General features: G+C 39.9%; 1 protein-coding gene across 8 annotated transcripts in view; it reads right to left on the bottom strand.

Moving 5' to 3' along the window:
- Positions 1 to 22053, bottom strand: part of ralgapa2 (Ral GTPase activating protein catalytic subunit alpha 2) — a 132284-nt gene that overhangs the window by 26758 nt on the left and 83473 nt on the right. For all 8 annotated transcript variants that reach the window (XM_043262784.1, XM_043262781.1, XM_043262783.1 and 5 more), the window contains one exon: positions 1735 to 1859. In XM_043262784.1, the coding sequence (XP_043118719.1) occupies positions 1735 to 1859 (125 nt within the window). The remainder of the gene's footprint in view (positions 1 to 1734; positions 1860 to 22053) is intronic.

A 22053-nucleotide genomic window follows, 5' to 3' on the forward strand; every position in this document is an offset into this window, starting at 1 on the left:
ATTCTAGAACTTTTCAAGAACATGTCAACTCATTCTAACCCTAACCCTGCCAGTCTACTAATACTCTACTAACGCTCTAATGAAAGTTGCAAAGTAGATGCAAAGTTGCTTACCGTCGAGAGAATGTTCATAAGGGACCATCAAAATAAAATGCTTCTGAAGTGCATCGACTACAGAAAACATTGGTCACGTGACATTGTAACTGACACTCTCTAGGGAACAGAGCTTCTGTTTCACGTATGCATAAGTAGCCACTTCCTTCCAAACTAAGCCTGCGGTTTATTTATTAAATTATTACGGCTTTAGTTTTTGTAACACAAACAGAAGAAACGGAAATAATAAGGTTGAGCACAAAAAAGAGTGAACATGAGAAAGTAATTAGAACAAAAAAGAGAGTGAGGCCAACAGAAGAAGGGAACGACAATCTGGGGAAGCGCTTTTTGATGTGTTTGATGGAGGTACAAGAAACCCTGAGATGCAAAAGAAGAGAAAGCCAGAGAAATGGAGTTTGAAGTGTCTAATGGATGAGATTCTCATTCTCTCGGAGTTAAGAGGGCGTATCTGTGAGCAGTCAACAGAGGTCACCGCAGCCATTTTCAACGCCCCTTCTAGGAGATAAATGGGTGCCACTAGAGAAATCAAAACTGTCAGAGCATCATTCTGTGTCCTGAATAGTGCACTACACCGTCTGTGCTGGATGCTGGGATTGGGTCAATTAACAAAGTCCACAAATTAAACAGAGAACAAGTAATGTTAATGAACTCTACAAAATGTGCTGCATGCCCATCCAAACAAAGAGGAAAGTTTTTGTCATTCTGGAAAATGCAAAAAAAAAAAAAAAAATCCACAGTATCCTGAAAAACTGATAAAAATGAAGAATTATGATTGTTGTATGAGACACAGGATACATTGACTGAAATAAAATGAAATATAAGAAAAACCTCCAAGTCATTTTATTTCAGCTAACTGGCTTCTTATGGTTTAGATGACATATTAAAATAAAAAGAAACACTAAAAATGTAACTTAACTATACAGACGTACTTAAAAACAAACAAATGGCTAATAAAAATGACAAAATACTATATTGCACTGAGGCTGTTCTCCAGGCTTCTCACACTGGTTTGCTAATTCATTTCCAGTCATTTAATTATTACATAAAATATATTTTATAGCGATTAGACTCGAATACTATTTCTAGCCAAATAAATATTTTAGAACGGAGCACAAATAGATAAAATATTCACTAAATAAGACATTTCCAAAACATTAAAAAAATTGATTTATTTCCATCTCAAAGTCTAGAAACCAAAATTGATATTAACCTGTGAACCCTGATTTTTTTTAATATTTTGCAAGTGTACTTTTTAGATTTTTAACCCCATCACTTTCTGCTTTCGGTTATGTAATTCATTAATCTGTACTACAGCGCATTTTGAGTTTGATGTACAGTTGAAGGCTTCATCTAGACCTTTAAAAAGTAACCGTGTCAGACCGTCTACCCATTTTAGAGATTTCCTCGTTTCATAAACGACGGAACAAGAATGCATGGGACAGTGAAATAAAAACTAAATAGCTGCACTTTATTTGACCTTATGCATAACATGGTTAAATGTTAGATTTAGGGTTCACTTACAGCCCAATTGTCGTAATTAATATTGTAAATACACATTATGAACATGTAGAACATGCTGGAAAAATATATTAATGCAAATAAAGTGGAAACTGTGTCTCACCTGCACCTCCCGTTGGCCAGTAGCTGGGGGAAGGCGAGAAGACCTGAGCAGCAAAGTCCTCAAAGGTCATGTTCTCCTTGTGGTTCTGAATGATGGCCTCCAGGTAGAGAGCCCTCTCCTCGTAACTGAGAGGCTGTCAAGGAAACTCACATTTGCATAACAGCAAATCAGCACAGTGTTTAATTACCCAGCAACGTGAATGGAGAATGGGACAATAAAGATAAGTAAGGAAATCTGACAACAGCACAGAAAAGTGTGCATACACTTTTTTTTTTCTTTTAGACAAAAAAATGAATTGTCTGGAGTTATTCAGATGTGTTGTGTGAGAAACACACTCAAATTCATGCATGCATATTCAGAAATGGTGAATCAAGATGTTTGCACCGTGTTTGATGCCAATGACGCCAAATGCCACCGGGTCCCATGAGCTTTGTTAGTCTGAATATGCAGAAGTGCAAGGAAGCTTTTTGAGATCCAACAGTGGGTGGATAAGTGTAAATATAACAAAATATTAGTTTTTCAATGTTTAGGAAGTCTCACCAACTCTGCATTTATTTAATTAAAATACAGTAAACACTAATATCGTAATACTGGCCGTAATATTATAATGTAGGAGTCTAGGCGAGAGCATATGCTTCGAATGCATGGAAAGCAGCAGCGTGAACATACTTGTTAAACATCTCCTTTCGAGTTACACGGAAGAAAGGTTTGGAATGACATGAAGGTGTAAATAATGACAAAATACCCCACGCACAGGTAAAATATGATTTAAAATTAATTAAAAAGGAGATGTAGTGGAAGGCTTTCAGAAAAAGGACCCCGAAACAAAACCAAACCCAAAAAAATTGACTGTGCTTCGCTTTAATTAAAGCTTTGCTTTAGGGTCCGGCACATTCCAGTTGGCATTTCAGGGCAAATGGCAACTTCATGTAATAGTGTGGGCACTTATACTATGGCAGATGAAACAAATCAGATCTTCCGGCAGACTCCTGAAGCCATTTGCACTGGAGGAGTCATTACACACATGGTGAGCGGAGCCTGTTCAGTTACAGCTACAGTCCGTTAACCGTCCAAACAAACGCACGAGCAGGTGTTTCTGTATTGATGTTCACATACACACCAATGCGAGCCTGGCAAACACTCAAAAACTGATACACGCATACAATCTGTGTGTACTACTGCTGTATTTATATGTATATAGCGTGCATGTGTGTGTGCTCTAATGTCTAATGAATAGGTTGTGGAGTGGAGGCAGGGGCGTTCCAGGGCCACATGCCTGCCTGCTGAAATTCTGGAGGGCCCCACTGATGCCATTCCCATCTCATTAGGGAGGCTGCTTATTCCGCCAGGCGCTAGGCTGTTGCCAAGGCCTTTGCACTCCATCATGACCACGCTGGCTGCAGCACAGTGTTCTGTGTTCGAGCGAGCCAGCGTGTTTGTGTGTGTGTGTGTGTGTGTGTGTGTGCCACGTGCCGGCGCAGCAGGGGCTGAGGCAACCGTGACAAATTGTTGAAAAGGTCCGTCTGAACCCAGCACTGACAAGCACCTGAGCCTGAGGGCTGCACACAAGGAGAGAGCAATCTGCTTCACTTCTGCATGCTTTTCTGCTAAAAACACGCAGCGGGGAGGGAGAGGGCACACTTATCTGGAAGAAAAACTTTACGCGCATTAGTCTGAAAATCAAAGCGACCAGCAACAGACGGCACACGGCGTTCTCAATGTGTACATACAAAAAATGGCAGGTTTTGCGTGCATGGACGACCAAGAGACTTGGTCAGGAATGAAAACTAAAGATGGAAGCGTTAAAAAAAGGAATAATACGAATTGTGCGTGAACTGGAAGACAGAGGGAGGGAGGGAGGGAGGGAGGGAATGAGAATAAGGGATAATAAGCCTGATCCCACTAGGTCAACAGAGCCATATGGCGTTCCATTATCAGAGATGCAGATGACTTAAGCGTGGCTCAGCTATTGAGATTCCTAAAACAAATATTGACCTCAGTCAGAGTCACCGCTGCCATCGGCCAACCTGCACTCCCACTTCCTGAGGATGAAAAAAAAAAAAAATCCCATCCTCTCATCTATTGAACAAATTTATGCAGCGGTCACAGCACATTACGTATTGTACAATCATCTGAGCCTAAACGATGTTTGTGCTTTCTGGCACACCTCTGATTTTCATGATAGCGCGTAGACTCGGCAGCTGTTTGCATAAATGTATGCCGCTGTTTAGACGTTGGATTTGTTCTTTATTGAACTTTATAGCATGAGAAAGGCGTAGACAGCTACGCATCAGGAGTCAAAACAATCAAGCTGCTTTTGCTGGCATGATTGGTCTGCCATCTCCTCTCTGTCTCGGGTTTCTCTAATTGTTGTGGCACAGGTTGTTCCGCTGAATGCGCGAGGTGGGCTGGATGACGGTGGTGTGGATTAATTCAATAAAGCAAAGGACAGTGACGCAGGATTTGCTCGTCGTCCGAGCGCTCGTCTCTGTCGGAAGCATAGAGGAAATATGCTCACTGTTTGCACGGACAGAGGTCGCTCGGATGACACCGTTCCAGAACAGAAAAACAAACACGGGCCAAATCCTGGATTTTACGCGGGCGAGCGGGAACCTACACAGTTTGTCGATGAGAAGCAAGTTGTACGAAGTTTAGGGATTTCCCAAAATGATTGTAATTTAAGTCACCCTTTCAGCACCTGCGATGGAAAACACTCCAGTCCGATGCAAACCAAGCGTAGTGGGGACTTCCGAAAGCCTTAATTGCAAAAAAACGCGACTCCCAAGGGTCTGAGCGCCCAGAACATCTCCACAGAATGTTCAAGAAAGAGCTGGAGAGAGAGACGCGGTGTCAAAAGGGCAGATTTAACATCCCCCTGCCATGTAAAATAATGCGATGACCTCATTCGAGGATGGGTCAGATTGTGCGTAGATGGGAGAAAGGGATAAAAGGGGGGAAAGTGTGTAAACAAAAAAGTACAATAGCGCTGTTACACCAGAGAGGCAAAAACAGATGAAGCAAATCCACTTTGGAGGGAAAAAGTCCTCTAAGCATTTTGCGGAGGGGTTTTAACAGATAATGCTCTTTTTCCACTCTTTTGGAGGCCACTTTGCCACCCCACGGTGCACCAGGTGACAAAGGCAAGGCATTAAAGGCTGTCGAGAGCAGAAGCCCAGGGGAGCGCACAGACTCATTGAGTATTCAGGAACAGTCCAAAACAATCTATTCAACTGGGTCTTCAACCAGAACACTCTGAAGCAGAATACAGTCAACTGTATCAACAAAAGATTGTTTCAAATAGGATGGAATGGTTTGGATTCGAGTACGAATCTGAATCAATCTGTGCATAGGACGTGGACCGTCTACAATCATAGTTGTTGTTTAAATTACATTGTAGCAGACAATATCATGCAACATTCCTTGAGAATGATGTAGCCTACCTTAATGCAGTCAGAACGACCTCAAAATACAATATAAGGGGGGCAAAAAGGTCCTGAATAAGATTTTGGTTCATGGGGTTAAGTAATTATTATTAAATTATATTACAAGTAACTGTGTGGTTTTCTTATATGTACTTCTTATATATTTTATTTACACTCAAATGCAATGAATGAATTTGAAACAAATTGGTTGAGGCAGTAATTCAATGATTACATGAACATGATGCAAGTATATGATGAATCTTTGGGAGCCAATGGCCTAAACCAGCAAAAAAAAACACACTCGGCTAAATACTGCATAAAACAAATACAAAAAATCCCAAAAAAGACATAATTCACACTTCTACACACGTAAGTCATTATTTTAAGTGTGCTAAAACAGATGTGTTTATATCACCCCAATCAGCCGTCATGAAATGATAATTTTTCTGACGTGTGCGAAAGGGTGATAGAGCGAGATGAAGAGTATGTGTGCTGTTGTCCAGATGGTAAGGGGTGGCCAGTGGGGAATTGAGAGGTCAAGCACTTTGGCAGATCAAAGCCAAGGTCAGGTGGCAGTAGTGGCCATGTTCAAGGTGCACAGGGACTCAGAGGGCCTTAGATGGCTTCTCATTAGCAGTCAGCTCAGGGGCCAGACCCCTGGGACCGCCTTCTGAACCCATCCCACCCTGAAACCCCTCCCCTCAGTCCACACACACAACAAAAGATCTCACCCCGCAGGACACCTCAGCCTGGATATAACACCACTGACTCAGGGTCACAACGCCAGTTTGACAATGCACAGAAATCATTAACATGTTCATGGAGATAAGGAAAGATAGAAAATGACGCAGGGTAGCTGTGGTTCAGAATACATCATGAAATATGACAAAACTGTCCTGTTAATAGACTTCAGTCAGAGCAGACACCATATGTGGTGTGCCATGAAGGAAAACAAGGTGGTGAAAGACAGAAACGCATGCATGGATATCACATAAATAAGTTAAGAAATACATCCTTAAAATACATTCTAAGTAGTGCAGGATTTTCTTAAGAATTTGTTAGAATAAAATCATCAAAGATGATATCATAAAAAAAGATTAAAATTGGAGGTTATCTTAACTTTAAAAGGTTTTTTTTATAATTATTTTCTGGACATTCTTTTGAAGAATTTCATTTCTATAAATTTTTTAGTAGGAATACAAAATTAAATAAAATAAAAAGTTAGAAAATAACGGTTAAGCAAAATAGCAGTTAACAATATCTTAAGAAATAAGAATAAGAAATAAGAATAAAAATAAATAAAAAAATAAGTTAAAATAAATTTAGGTAGTTCAGATTTTTTTATAAATTCATCAAACATGATATTTAAAAAATACCTTTAATAACTTATTTATATGATTTATATGATTATTTTAAGGACATTCTGATTATTTGTTTAATTTTTATTTCTTTGTTTTTTTTGGAATACAAAATATTCCTAACTTTATTTTTAAGTTACAAAATAGAAGTTAGGAATTTCACACTAAATATTAATCTGGCCCCAACAACAATTATTATCATTATTATATTTATTCTAAGTATTCTATTCTACATATTTTCAGTGGTTTGTTGGGGATCGATAACATGGTATCCCCTCACCAAGGTCTGTTAACATTTATTCAAAAAAGTTTAACCATACAGCGATTTTTATATTTGAAATCTACATAACCCTTTGATAAAATAGAACAGGTTTGTGACAAAGAGCACAGATGGACAAGCAGAGGCCTGAGGAGGAGAAAGAGGTGTAACGCTAGAGTCGTTGAAGTTGGGTTTAGTGTTTTATTAGCATCGCAGGGGTCAATTAGCAAACAGAGGCTTGAGGCCTTGTGCTGCTGTGTCTGGTTAGGCCGAAGAAAAGCGAGGTCTGATCGGAGATGTAGGCTTTAATTGAAACATAAGGAGCCTCTGGGGCTCTAGCCTGAAGACAGACCACTGCGCTGAGCTTCTGGGTTCAACTGCAGTTACTTGCTTGCTGTTAAAGTAATAGTTCACACAAAAATAAAAACTCTTGGGTCGTTCCAAACCTACTGCAGTTGAACCATTGATGAGCCAAGGACTATTTTAACGATGTCTTACTGGCTCTTGAATGTGGAAGTTGAGTTGCTGTCTGTGAAGGGTCAGATAGCTCTCAGATTTAATCAAAAATAGCTTCATTTGTGTTCTGAAAATAAACGAAGGTCTTCCGAATTGGTAACGACAGAAAATTAATGATGGAATTATTGGGTGAAGTAACCCTTTAAGGAATATTCTATGCAAAGAAATTCAGTAGAAAGCCGTTATTTGCACTTTAATTAAAAAAAGACTTTTTTAAAAAGCACAAAAAGCCAAACTATTGAGCAGTAGTGTACAAGCCAACTCCTGCCGTGCATGACCATTTATAAAATGCTGAGATAAAAAAAGTGTCAATTTAAAACCATTTCTTTAATGGAAGAATGAACAGAATATAAAGGGATTAGTCAACTATTAGTCAAACACTGCATTTAACGCAATAAGGAATAAAACAGAAAAGACTAAAACATAACACAGGGGGGAAAAAAATGGTACTTTATACTAGAAACAGTGTAATATTTTTCTAAAAAGCAACTGCGCATTGTGCACCAAAGGTCTTCCTCGTTACACTGCTATTAGAAAGTTATTATAATTAACCTCCATTACAAACAAATATGATGGACAGTAACTTTTAAGGACAGGCATTTAGAGTTTAAAGAGCAAATGCAAATTTCCGTCATTTCACTGCTGTCACCATCAAGACACGGCAAAGGTTAACAATACGTTTCTGCTCGACCCTCTCTTATTTGGCCTCTGAATGGGCTCTTGTGAGAGGATGGAGAAGTTGAAGAACTGGAGAGTGACCATGCATGCTCAACCTCCACTCCAGCCAAGCACCAGCCATTAACCTCCACCAATCACATTGACCTTGCCGTCTAGCCGGGGAAGAGGATAATTGGCTGGTTTAGAGAGAAAAAAAAAAAAAAAAAAAAAGGCCCCGCTGCTTTTGGGATATTGTCCGAGCGAGCGTACTGCTGACATTCTCTGTCGGTGAATGGAATGTTCTGCATACAGATGCCTCTCTGCGTTTCTGCAGCACTTTTGCTCTAATTAGGCGCTGACACCATCGGTCAGATCAAACAGACGGCACGGCCTGAATCATTTCCACAGACACAGCTACGCTCCTGATTACATAGTATCACCACCACAGGCTGAGAGGGGCTTGTGCTTCGTGCTCCTCTGTTTGTTAGTATGAAGAACCAGCTAGCAGACCGATCTGCTCTCTGCGCTCGGTTTCTGAGGAAGTAGGGCTTACATCTATTCTTCTTTGTTGCTGAAGTCATAATCATAATCATGAAGACTCAGCTAAACTGGATTCACAGAGTCTGACAAGTCAGCCAACTTATAATGCATTGACATACAAACTGGACAATACAGACGACCAAGAAAAAGATCATCATGTTTAAATATAGTCAAGGCCTGAAATCATTGTAAAAGGTAAAGTTTTTCATTTCTTTCTTTCTTTTTAAAAATATTGAATTAAAAAAGTACATTTATAACACTATACATCGTATTAAATGACCTTTGTATCAACTTCAGACCCCTTTAGCAACCTTTCCACCCCCAAAAAGTGCCTAGTGACCAGTCTTTAGTTTTTGCCTAAACCTTATTTAGTTTCTTCTGAGACGTCGCACGTTTCATCTGACTGATACATCGCACAAGCGTGAGGTCTGCCTTTTCCGCTGCACACACACCTCTCACTGTTTCTAAAAAAAAGCAGCGTCTAACTTTTTTCTGTGTTCAGAATTTGCTAAATGTATATAATGAGTGAGTACATCACGAAATCATCTTTTAAACCCCCTTTTGTCTTATCTTGAATCACTAAGGTACACTTATAATAAGTTCTTATTTTTGGACTATTGTATCCTGGTTGGATCGTCACCGCTGCGGAGTAACACATACAATCAAAACAATATTACAATATTGAGTGCAGTTTTGTGTATTACCCAATATATCGCCTAAGCCAATATTATGTAGCTCAATAATTACATGTATTATGTAATTATGTAACTAATTTTACATGCAAGTACAGCCAAAATCCCAACACAGCTATTGTCTTTATGTATCAAAAAAAAAGTCAATGACAACCGTTTTGAGAATTTAGCTGAATCAAAACACAGTATGTGGGCACTGAGGCAAACTAGTGTAATAATAAATTATGAATTTCATAAGAAGTGAGCTGCCCTGTAGTGTGGAAATATAAACAGTCGATTGCTAGAATTGCTAAAAAAAAAATTTAACTGATGTTGTATATATAATATTCTAACACAGTGTCTATGGGACTGATGGGGACCCTTAATTTGATGACAGAGACCGTCTCTGCATTTAATAACAAATTGTTCAATCTCGTCATTATACATCCCTGTCATTATATTCTCCTATTTAATACCGTTCAGTGCTTTGATACAATCTGTGTTGTAAAAAGTGCTATACAAATAAATAAAATCAAATAATTTGATATCGTTCTCTCTTAGGACCGCTGTTTTCATTCTCTATTTTTTCCTTATTTTATGAATGTCAGAAAAAAAAACTATCATGGAGTGTTTTGCTATTTCAGCAAATGGGAAAACAAAAAATATTCACTGTTATAGATGTTTACCCAGTTGTGACAAAAAAAAAAAAAACATGGTCGGTTAATAGTAGTAGTAGTAATAAATAATAATAAAATCAGAAATATGATGAAAAAAAAAAAAAAAAAAAATTATTTTGATTGGACTACATGACATCCTATTAGGTTTTTACATATGGCCTAGCCGCAAAAGTTTCAATGTTTCACCCCAATCAAAACCACATACACATACATACAGCTCCCGCACTACTTCACAATGGAAATACATGACTCGCGGCATTTACCGAATGCTCAGCCCTAAATGTTAACTCAAACCAGACTCTAAATGCTCCGCCAATGAAACTAGTGAAGTATCGCTTCTGTAACTAATGAACCATTTATGAGGGCTTTTAAGGGATGGAGGGAAGTGTGTCGAAAAGCACATCTGAGAAGAGCTAACAGCAAGAGACGTACAGATAAAAAGAGAGAGAGAGAGTCTTTCCTCACAAATGGACTCGATGCCAGTTACCGTCGGCTCTGGTGCCCGTGGGATAGCAGGTGTTGATTGGTGGCTTTCTGTGGCACCGCTGTAAGGGTACCTGTTGTCACGGTACTGGACGAAGGCGCGAAGCACGTCTCAGTGGAAAAGCCCAGTGGAGGTGTGAGGTGATTATGGGATGGATGGGGGAGGGAAAGAGAGGGAGAACTCCGAAGGGACGAGTGAAACAATGCTGCTGATGTGCTTGTCATTAGCTCAAGGCCCTGGCGTCTCATTAGTCAGCTTGTTCTCAGAAAGACACGATGATTACTGATCAAGAGCATCAGAGCGAGAGAGAGAGAGAGAGAGAGAGATGACAAACTACAACAAACAAGGGTGGGGAAGCATCAGAAAGCGTCCCTCTTGTCTTTCAGTCAGTAATGTCAGCTTCTGAAGGATATATGTGTGTTGGTGTGTGTGTGCGCGCGCCGTGCATCTTCCACTTTAACGAGAGGCTAATTAAGCCCAGAGCCCAGAGCTGAGGGCACAGGAAGGGGAGTTAAGACAGGTTAATTGAACCTCCAGGGGGACGTTCACACCCTCCACATCTCACCTCTCCAGCATCCATCTCAGGACGAGACGCAGCGACGCAGAATTACGAGCGTGACATCACTGCCCATGCAGATTCCCACATAGAGCTGCCAGGCCGGCCGAGTCTGAGCGCAGATTTACCACGGCTCTAAATCAAACGTCTGCGGTTTCTCTGCGCTACCTGAGCGTGACACACAAAGGCCCCTCTGCCTACGGCGCTCAAAGTATCGATCTGATCTCCGGGTCAAAGGAAAGGGCTTGTCGGCATACAGGGAGAATGCAGAGAGGTCAACGGGTCACAGCGTAGTGTAAGATCCACCGCGGTGATACGGGTGGCACCCACAGACCTCAGGGGAGCTGTTGAGAAAGCTTTGTATGTGACTCAGCAGTTTTCTGCAGAGAAGGCACCTAATGCAGCATTTCTCAGATGCTGAAGAAACTTCTGAGGCTATGGAAGTGGAAACAAAGCAAACTGGATTTTGGATGCGTCTCTCTGAAATCGGTCACTGGTCGATAAATGACAACGGCAGTGTACATAGAGAACAGCCACTTTCCTACACTGCTTGAGACAAACCACAGGCACTGAAACTTACTTTCAATAGATTGCGAGATTTAGTAATAATTTAGTAATAGGTGCCCATTTTTTTTTACCAGTTGATATGATTCTGTAGGGTCTTAATGAAAAGTCTATAACATGCTTTGGTAAAAAAAAATGTACCCTGTCAAAATCAGCTCTGTTTTCAGCGATCCGGTTTAGTTCCTTTAAATGATAATGAGCTCTGCTCGCCCTGCCTCTCACTTCTGTGGGGTGACCACAGAAAAACATACACGTTGAGGTTTCAGAAGAGTGTTTCTGAAGCTCAAAGTGGGCGGGGCTGGTCGTCGCCATCTTGGCATCGTGTCACTACACGACGCTCTCGGTCAGACAAAGAGGGACAAAAATGGACAAAGAGTTGCGAGCTAGTTGATAAAACCACGCCCACCTAGTGGGACGGTAGTGACAGCAGCGGTAAGCCACCTGTCAATCAAGTTAGTTGCCACGCCCTGTATTATCAACATCAAGACTTAACATAATTGAAACAAATTAGTAAAAAAAACAAACAAAAAACACTTCTTTCACAGCTGTCATGAAAGGCAAAATTAGCTAAATAGATCAAAACACTGTAACAGGCTATAAATATATATATTTTTTTCTCCTGTAATGTTTCCATTTCCCTGTCGGTTTCATGAGAGACGTTGCGACTTGGGGATGACAAACAGTTCTCAAGATAACATCCATTAGCAGTGAAACTTGCTAATCAGTATTTTATTAGGAAAGGTGATTTTTAAAAGATGATGGCTATTTTTATTATTACATCCAACAACAGAACACCTCAATCGATTATAGGAGCCGTTCTCGCATATATCTGCTCTGGAAGTGAAACAATGGCGCACTCAGAACGGGTCTAAGGTAAAACGCTAGTCTCAATCAACAATCGTGTGCGTGACGTCACAAACGCTGCCATCCGAGAATGGCTTGACATGAGAGAGGGGAAATGGTTTAACGAGATTAAAACAAAAGAAAAAAGCACTGGGTGGACTTTTATCATTATAAACACACGCATTTCGGTTCAAACAACTTGTAAAAGTGCATGTCTCATCCAACGAATTCAGATTTAGGGATGTCCAATCAGACTAGGCAGACGGGTAAAGGCTTTAATGTGACATGCAATGAGGGAAATAATAAAGCAAACAAACCACTACTATAAAAGGCAATTGGCAACAGCAGCGTTTTTTTAAAAGAAGATATAATAAGATGGAGCCATCAAGGCAGACGCATCTCAAGTCAGAGGTGGGCAGTGCAGGTTCTTTGAAGAGCTCCTTTGTGTCAGACACAGGGCTCTTTGTGATAAAAAGCTCCAGCATTTATAAAGCCCTCCTCACTGAGACAATGAGATTAATTCACACGCGAATATGCATTGGGTGCTGAATAATCAGCTAAACACGCTGTTCTGAATGGACGTGGATCGGAAGAGAGAATCTGTGATCCTCTTGTAAGGTATCAGACAAATGCATGAAAATTAATAAAGCTGCAAAATCTGACAAAGGACTAAAAATCTACTTGGTTCCAGTGCTAAAAATGTTACCTCTTTCTACAGCATCAGTTGCATCAGTCATGTCTTAATGCTACCGATAACAGTCAAAGAAGAAATACAAAGTTAAGCATTTTAATTGAAGACCTCGACACCGTGACTTGTGTTTGTGATGGGTCACGCTCATTGACCCACTCACCATCCAGTGTCGTTTTGCTCTGCTTTTGACCATCCAGACATGAATACCGTGTCGAGGAAGGTGTACTAGGTTAAATCTAGCGTTTGTTATGAAAATGCACCTGGTAACATGAAACCAGCCGTCAGTATTTATACACAACTATCTCAGAATTCACAAGAGATTTAGGAAAAAACGTAAAAAAAAATGCTCGGAAGCTAAATGGAATTTTTCGATTTTTATTTATCGATTTCGTTTTAAAAACTTTAAACAAGCGTGCTAGTTTTATTCATTTTATTTCAGCTGTAGTTAAACTAAATTTGAAAACGAGCAATATTCCTTTGACAACTAGCCGGAATAAAGTACGTTTTATTTAGTTATTTGTTGGTTGTTATATGGTTTCGGTTAACAGTAATAACCTTGGAATTGGTATCGCTATGAAACGTTCATCACAAAACCTCGAACGACCGAAAATGAATGCGAACGCATCTAAGCGGGGAAGGGGAAATGTGGTTAAAAGACTTCTGGTTTAGCAACTCTTTTTTTTTTGGGGTAATATCTGCCTGCAGGCGCTCCGTGCAGTCAAGCGCACTATTACGAGGCAACAATTAAGCAGGATGTGGAAGCCGGCACCTGGTCCAAGGCATTCAGTGGCTTTCAGCAGCAGCTGACTGTACAGTGTCCTCCACACCAGGTGGTCCTTCTTCAATGACATTAGCTAGTGACTCCGGGGTTAATAAAGGGCCTGCATTGGCCCGGTGTGCTTGCACAAATCCCATTCACTTAGCCACAGACACTGGCTCTTTAAATGGGCTGACCAAACAATGTGCTCCCCCAACACCCACATAAAGAGAGCTCAAACACACAATTTGGGAATGTTACTTGCCATCAGAAAGCGTACAGGCTCGCTTTAAAATGTAAATACATCTTATGGATGTACGGATGGAGCAGCTGTAATATTGTACTTCATTCTTATAACAAACTAGGCTTCTTTTCCTGCACTATTACAGTGTTGTGGAAATGCAAACCTAGCAATATTTTATTACGCTGATCCTTAAGATAGTTTTATGTTTGTTTACGTACTAATAATATCAATTAATCAAGCAGCATGTCATCAAAATCGGCAGATTTTAGCTTGCGTGTGCCATTTCATTATATCTGTGCTTTATTAAAATGAAAGAACGACACGATGTGTTTCAGGGATTAAAATTGTGTCGCTGTGATGCAACATTTTAAGTTGTGACATTTAGAGCAATACTCTACCGTTCAGAAGTTTTGAATAATTACGATAATTTATTTATTTTTGTAATTTATTATTCTCACTAAGGCCGCATTTATTTGATGAGATGAGATGCGATGAGCATGTTTGAAAGAAGTCTCTATTTATTTAAGTAAACAATATTATGAAAATTGCAATACTGTGAACTATTATCACAATTATTAATAATAGTCTGAATTTATTTTAAAATGTTTATTTTTTTTATTTCTGTGATCAAAGCTGAAGCATTATTCCACGATTCTTCAGAAGTCATTTTAATACGCTGACTGACAGTTTATGAAAACAAACAAACTAACAAAAAAAAACATTATTAGTGTTAAAAACATTGCAGACTGAAGACTGGAGTGAAGACATTGAAGATTCAGCCTTGGGAATAAAAGCAATAATAATAATAATAATAAAAAAAGATGTTTACTTGTTTTTGGTCTAATAGATTCATCTCTGGTGAGAATTAAAACACACACACACACACACACACACACACACACTTGATGTCTAATGCATTTAACTTACAATACTGGATGAAAACTTTAAGCCAAAAATAGAGATAAAAAAACATTAAAACACAAAACAGATGAAAAATTGTTATAGTAACTGCAGAAGAAAAGAAATTTGTCTTCATTTTTTGGGAGTTTAAGACAAAAACCTAAGGGCTGGTGTGGAGGAGGAGCTCTAAACACTTTCCGGTCACCCTCATCCTCACTTCAGAGCTTTGTGCACCAACCGTGAATAAGACTCATATACATGACAACAGCTATAGATCCGTAGTGGCTCTGCCACAGTAATTAAAAGGCTGTATGAAGTGTTTGAAACCAAGATGTGCAAATCACAATGAAACACTAAGTGCTTCCATTTCAGCAACACGCTGGATTGTCTGGCAATCAAAATAAGCAGCAAAAATAAATCCAATCACAGACATGGAATGAAGTTCCAAACAGCCGCGCTAAAAGTGAAAAGGTTGAGGCACTCCCTTATATATAATGAGAGTTTCCTAAACAAGCAAATGAGTAGGAATCACGGGGAACATTCTGGCATTATCGCAGGCATCCGGTGTAAGGTTCTGATGGAGGAACATTAGCAGAGCTTAGCCCTTCAGCAAGCAAACTGCGCTCTTCTACTTCACAATGTAAAGAACCTCCATTTCCACATCAAAGCCAGACTGGAAAAAAGCGGGATGCACACTTTTATGTCGCTCTGAGGTTTTTGCTGTTGTTTTGTTTATTCGCCCATCCTCTTCGCAGAGACTCCGTTTTGTGTGAACATGCAAATGGAGAAACACAAGGACATCCTTTAGCTCAGAACAATCACGGGCAGAGCGTGGAGGAGCCGTCTATGCCTTTGAACTGTTTAAAGTGGTATTAATGGCCAACTTATAAATAATCAACTAATTCCTCTTTAAAGATATCCGCCGGTGGGGCACTGGAGACCGAGAGCGCTGTAGTCTTTAAAGAAGCAGCCCTCTGTGGGCCGGATGCGCTGTCAAACAACCGCACCAAGCTCAGCACGCTTAGAAAAAAAAAACGTTTGTTATACAATTTGAAAGCTAGCTTGCAAAACTTGCAAAAAAGTTTCTACAATGACGATTTCTGTCCTCAACAACAAGTGCACATGAGGTCTAATAAAAACTTTATTTGTGGTACTCTGTGTTTTCTGCTACGCAGTAAAAGGAAATGCTACAGTAAAAAAACCTGTTAAATGGTTAACGGTAAATTCCCGTAAACTTTACGAGGAAAAAGCAGTAAATTGATGCTCCCAGAATTTAATTTCAAATTTTGTATGAGTTGCTGCTTTTGGTGGTTATCAGTGTATTTCATGGGTACAAAACAGATTTCAGTACTTTAATAGGTCGGTATATTAACATTTTGTCAGTTAATGACATATTTAACTGTAAAATTAACTTAAACACCTTAACACCAAAAATTTTACTGTATTTTTACAGTAGAATTCCAGCAACCACAGCTGCCAGTTTTTCATAGTAAATAATTTTTTTTATAGTGTATGCTTTTATGGACAATGTATTACCTTAACCTCGTAAAACCTGACATATAAAATAACAGCCAAATACTGATATATAATATAAAATTTTATTAATATCATTATAGTAAATGGGGATGGGGTTGAGTATCACTTGTTCCATCAATTTATTTTGGTTCATATGTATTACATAGTAAAATGTTGAAAATACGTTTTTCAGATACACTAACTGAGCAAAAATATGCAATTTGTGGCTTATATTTATATGGGCAGAAAGAAATATGAAATTCTGATATCTTGTATGCTAATGATGAGATCTTTATAACAGCATAACAGAGACCTAAAAGGATATAAATATTAGTTGTCACCCTTTTGTCAAATCTTTTTTTTTATGATTAAAACATATAATGCAAAGCAACGGAACGATGATTTAGCAAGGAACAAATAAACGTTCCTCAAAATCCTGATGATCTGAGACATCTGGATAATCAAGTAAAACAAAACTGTTTTAGTCCATTGTGTGTTCATCACAGCAAAAAAGAAGTTTGTACAATTATACAGAGTTAGTAGATTGTGTAGTGGTTTTGATCATTTAGAAATTTGAGTGTTAAATATGGTTTTATAGGGTTAAGCAGTTAACCTTTGCTCATACTCAATACCCAAGAACATTCCTCATGAGAAGTCGTGTCTCATTTACGAAAAAAGGCCTCTATACACACACACTTCATCTGTTGCAGTGTGCTATTATTTTTAAATTAGCATCGAAGCTGATTTACAAAAACAACACGACAACAAAGGAAAAAAAACGTATCACGGGACGTAAAAAATAGTCGGTGGGTTATATGCTGGCTGACATTTGAGTGACATTTAGGAAAGAATTGGATATGTGTGGCATAAGAGAGGATAAGCAGTCTTCATTCAGGCCCGGAGAGCCAGCTCTGGGAGATTGAATGGCAATCAGAGCACTGCTGATATTCGCCGATTGAAGACTCTTTCTCACCATTGGAGGATTTCAGTATCACAAGAGCCCTAGAGGCAGTATTCTTATCAGCAGCAGCCTCAGACAAAGAAACCCCCCGAATGAGAGATGAGCTTTAACGAGGGCCGCCGCTGAACAACCGTGACGATTAGCAAGAGGAGAATCAGGCATGCGTGAAGACGCAAACACAAAGACACGCGAGCCCTCTCCCGCAAACAAGCGCGTACGCATCCTGGCACGCACGAGCCCGGAGACGCCAGAGATCTTTTGAGAAAGACCACGGCGCGAAGAATACCTCCGCTGCCGCAGGCAATCTCATTCTAATGAGCGGGAAACAAAACACAAACAAAACAAAAGCAACAGTGCTCTGGAAACACGCGCTCGCGTACATTCAGATACTCCCACACTTAAGTGCCCAAGCTTGCCAGAATTGCTCATTATCACTCCCTTTACAAGACTACAGACAAAGCGCTAGAGACAAAACCCACACACGGCTCATCAATGCGAACGTGTTTCATTGTGCACACGGGCGACAAACAAAAAGCGGAGCCACATCCATTTGGATAACCTGAGAGGGCTAACAGCTTTCTCCCAGAGTTGGCAGCCTGAGGAGGGAGGAGAAGAAAGTTCATTAATTAAACAGGGCTTGGGCAGACAGATGGAACCGCTAGCTGGATGCTAATTACTCTGAGAAGACGAGCAGGTTTAACACTCGTCCTCCCCTCCTCCGCCATCAATCACAATTAGCACGGCTCCGAAACGTCCATCCTGCTCGGCGGAGCGACAACAGGATGAGCGAGAGGCGGAGATCGAGGCAGGAGCTGCGATCAGCTACGCCGCTTCTTGTCCTTTTAGAGATTTATACCCGGGTGTGGACGGTAATAAACTTACCAGACCAAATACAGGTTACCGACATCTCAAGAACGCAAGCTTTTGGAGTCTAACGTTTAGATCGTATCTGCCTGGCATCAATGTTCTGTAGATGTTGCAAGAGAGCAGGGGACAAACGGGTAAATGTATAAATATTCCATTTAAACAAGAACAGGAAATCAGCCATAAACAGTTTGACTGTGCGTATGAAAACATGATGTGTTTCTAGAGCGTTTGATGTGCAAATCAAATCTACGCCCTTGCTTGGAGGTAATAGTTTCCCCATTGTTTCACCATTTAATACGGCTGTCTCCCATCTGCACAAAATAAACAACAACAACACAGCAGAAAACATGGCAGAGCGCAAAAACATAAGCTGGCAGGTGCCAACAGGAGCCGCTCTCACGCTCACAGGCGCTTTAGTAACGTCACTCCTGAGGGAGCATTAATAAAGGAGCAAGCTCTGCGTAACTCAACCTCTCACACACACACACACACACACACACACACACACACACACACACACAGGGGATCCCACTCTGATCTGGCAATGGCTCCTCCATTCACAATAGTGGCAGAACATAGACAGATGTCAAGCATGAATGCCTAATGGAGTGCTAGTGATTTTTTTTTTTTTTCATTTTGCGTGGGAGGAGACAGAGGTTCAAGTTTAAATGTAGATTGTCAAATCCAATCACATTGGCGCAGACGTTCCGTGATGAAATTTTTTTTCTGAAAAACAAACATCCAGTAGTTGCTACACCTAAGCTCATTTTAAAATGTAAACTATACTGTTTAAAAATTAATTATTAAATTTGATTTGGAACCTCTCCGTTCCACAAAAAGGTTTTTTATGGCGGAAAAAAGGTTTTTTTCTTTAGATTTTTAAAATGTTCTTTCTCTCTAAGAAAAAAAAAGAAACTTTGGGGAACCAAAATCTTTCTACACTCTTAAAAATAAAGTTTCTTGATTGGCATCTATGGTTATATGAAGAACGTTTCGCTGAATGCTTCTTTGGGGAACCAAAAATGTTTCTTCTAATGCAACCTAATTTTTATTTTTACTTTTAAGAGTACACCCACCAACCGCTCCGAATAAGTTTGTGTGAGCAATTTTCTCAAATATTAAGAAATAAATTCACTCCCATACCGTCGTCCTCTTTAAAAGCAGTAAAGTTTTGCTTGGAGAGCAGCAAAACAAGCAAAAGCGGAAACACCGTCAAGTGCGTATTTCATTTCGGCTTGATAAAGTATGAAGAAGTTTGACCCAGTAGCATGCTGTACTCATATCGAATTAGACACGACTCGATGACCCGGGAGTCTTCCTGCTCCCTGCGGAAATTTGATTAAAAAAGCTATTGAGGATTCCGAGCATGATGATGATGTGCAGAAAAGAAAGCCCGGGCAGAGCCAAGGCTGGATAAACATGAAGTGCACGAGATTCATGCACACACCTATTACATCTGCCACCTGTTTTTGTCCTGTTTTGTTGTTCTGTCATGGAGTTGTTTACTGACCTGTGTTTAAGTCCTGGCTTTACCATAAGAGAAAATCCCCCACGGGCATTTGTGTGTGTGTGTGTGTGTGTGTGTGTGTGTCACTATTCTTTGTTCCAGGCATCATGAGCAGCAGGAGGGGTAGAGAGAGCGAGAGAAGAGTAATGCCATGAGTCATTCAGAGAGAGAGAGAGAGGGTGGGTGGCTGGGTGGGAGAATACTTGAGTATTTCATATAAAGAGGCAGAAGTGAGACGCCATATGCCATATGGGCAAAACTGACTTTCCACTCATGGCTGGGCTTGACAGGCCTGTGGATGGGAGCCCCCCTTAAATGCGTGTGTGTGTGTGTGTTAGTTACAACTTACTGAAACAAGCAACAGCAAACTGCAAAAACTGCAACTCGCTAAACTGCAAAAGAATAATTCAATTATATGATTTATTTACGTATTAATGCTGGGATCGTATAAACCCTTAACATTTCAGCAATATTGTGAAATTCTGGTAACACTTTATTTTAGTGTCTCTTAACTAGTTGCTTATTAGCATGCATATTACTAGAATATAGGATATTTTTAGTACTAATTGAGCACATATTAATGCCTTATACATATATATCCCTAATCCTCCCCGATAACTAAACATCTATCTTACTAACCATAAGCAAAAAAAATATATTTATTGAGAGAAAAGTCATAGTTAATTGTGGCATTACGTAATTATTAATATGCAATTATTCACTTTTATTTGTTAAAAGGTCCCATAAACTGATTTTTTCCCCCCTTTCCACATGGCATGCTTAATTTATTTTTAACTATTTTTTTCGCCTTTTAAATGTACATTGTATTGAATTATGTAATTTCTGCACCGTTAGCGTCACTACAATGAATAGTCAGGAAACCTGAATAACTGATATTAACTGAAAACACCTCATTTTTGGTTTACTGAAGATATATTTTTTATCTGCCATCTTTTTTTTAAATCACATTTACCATTTGGCAGTGTCAAATAATGATTAAAGACATCACCCATCGAATTAGCAATAGCAAGTGTAGTATGGAAGCATGCCATTCAAAAACCTAAGCAGGGCTGGACAAGAAGAGACTGGGTGGGAGAGCGAGTTGGCGTAACTCTGTGATCTGAACACACTGGACTTTGTCAGGACCTCCAGTAACAGCTGGCGAATTGAGAGACCCACTGAAGCAGACAGGGGAGGGGGATTCTTCAGTGCTGTCTATAGAACCGTTTGAAAAAAAAAAACTGGCACGCTACGATTTGAAGGCTGTTATCTATTATTATACTACGTAGGTATATTAATGCAGAATCTTTAATTACATGAACTGAAAGTCATGAAAAAAAGTTAATGGGGTCAGCCTCTTCTATTTTAACGAAGTGGTTCTAATCCAGAATAATCTGCAAAAGTATCGACAGTCATATGTTAGACTCTGCAACACAATACAAGAGAGGAAGTAGGCTCAATTTCAATATAACGAATGGATCACAGTGTTATATGGCCACAACGACAACCAAACAATCACATTCATAATCCTCATTCCAAATAGCTGGTACTTGTATTACGGCCTACATGAGACCACATCCTCAGCTTACCCTCAGATATCCATCAAGGGTGCTAAAATCTGAATCGCGCATGACCGACGGCGGGCAGGAACAGATTATGGCTATTGATTGGTGCCTAGAGATGGATCTGAGCCAGGAGGAGAGAGGGAGTAACTCCATCGATTCGGGTTCAGCAGGGGAGGAAGCACGGAGACCGAAGGTCAGTGAATCTCTGCTTCACTTCTTAAAGGCCACTGGTCTGTCGTACGACCCCCATGTAGACCGAAGCATGTCAACTTCACGCAGAGACTGACAGAAAGAGAGTGAGGAGAAAGTGACACGCTGACCTCAGACCAAGGAAGGGCTCAGTGTTATAAGAGTTAAACCAGCTGCCCACTTGTCAAATCTAAATAACTCAATGACACGGGATGTTATGCACGTGGAAGGCTGATAGAAGCGGCCTTTGACTACATCCTCAGTCAACGTGAAGTTGGCCGAATTAGGAAAAACAGCACAGCGCAAACCTAAACCATTAACGTGGGCAGAATCCGAAGAGATATTGCGTAGCTTGCAATGATGTAAACAGGTAAGCGGATATTGTAAATGGTGTATAAAATCAGCGTATTTAAGTTCGACATGGCATCGTGCTGTGACAATATTTGCATCTTTTCTGAAGTCACTGTTATTCGCTGCCATTTTATCTCACCTATCTCAACAGAAAGGCCATACAGCATTAGGGCGAGTAAAGAATGACTGATTTCTCATTTGTGTGAACAATCCCTTCAAGAGAGC

Source organism: Puntigrus tetrazona, chromosome 17, assembly GCF_018831695.1.
Source record: "Puntigrus tetrazona isolate hp1 chromosome 17, ASM1883169v1, whole genome shotgun sequence".
NCBI lineage: Eukaryota > Metazoa > Chordata > Actinopteri > Cypriniformes > Cyprinidae > Puntigrus > Puntigrus tetrazona.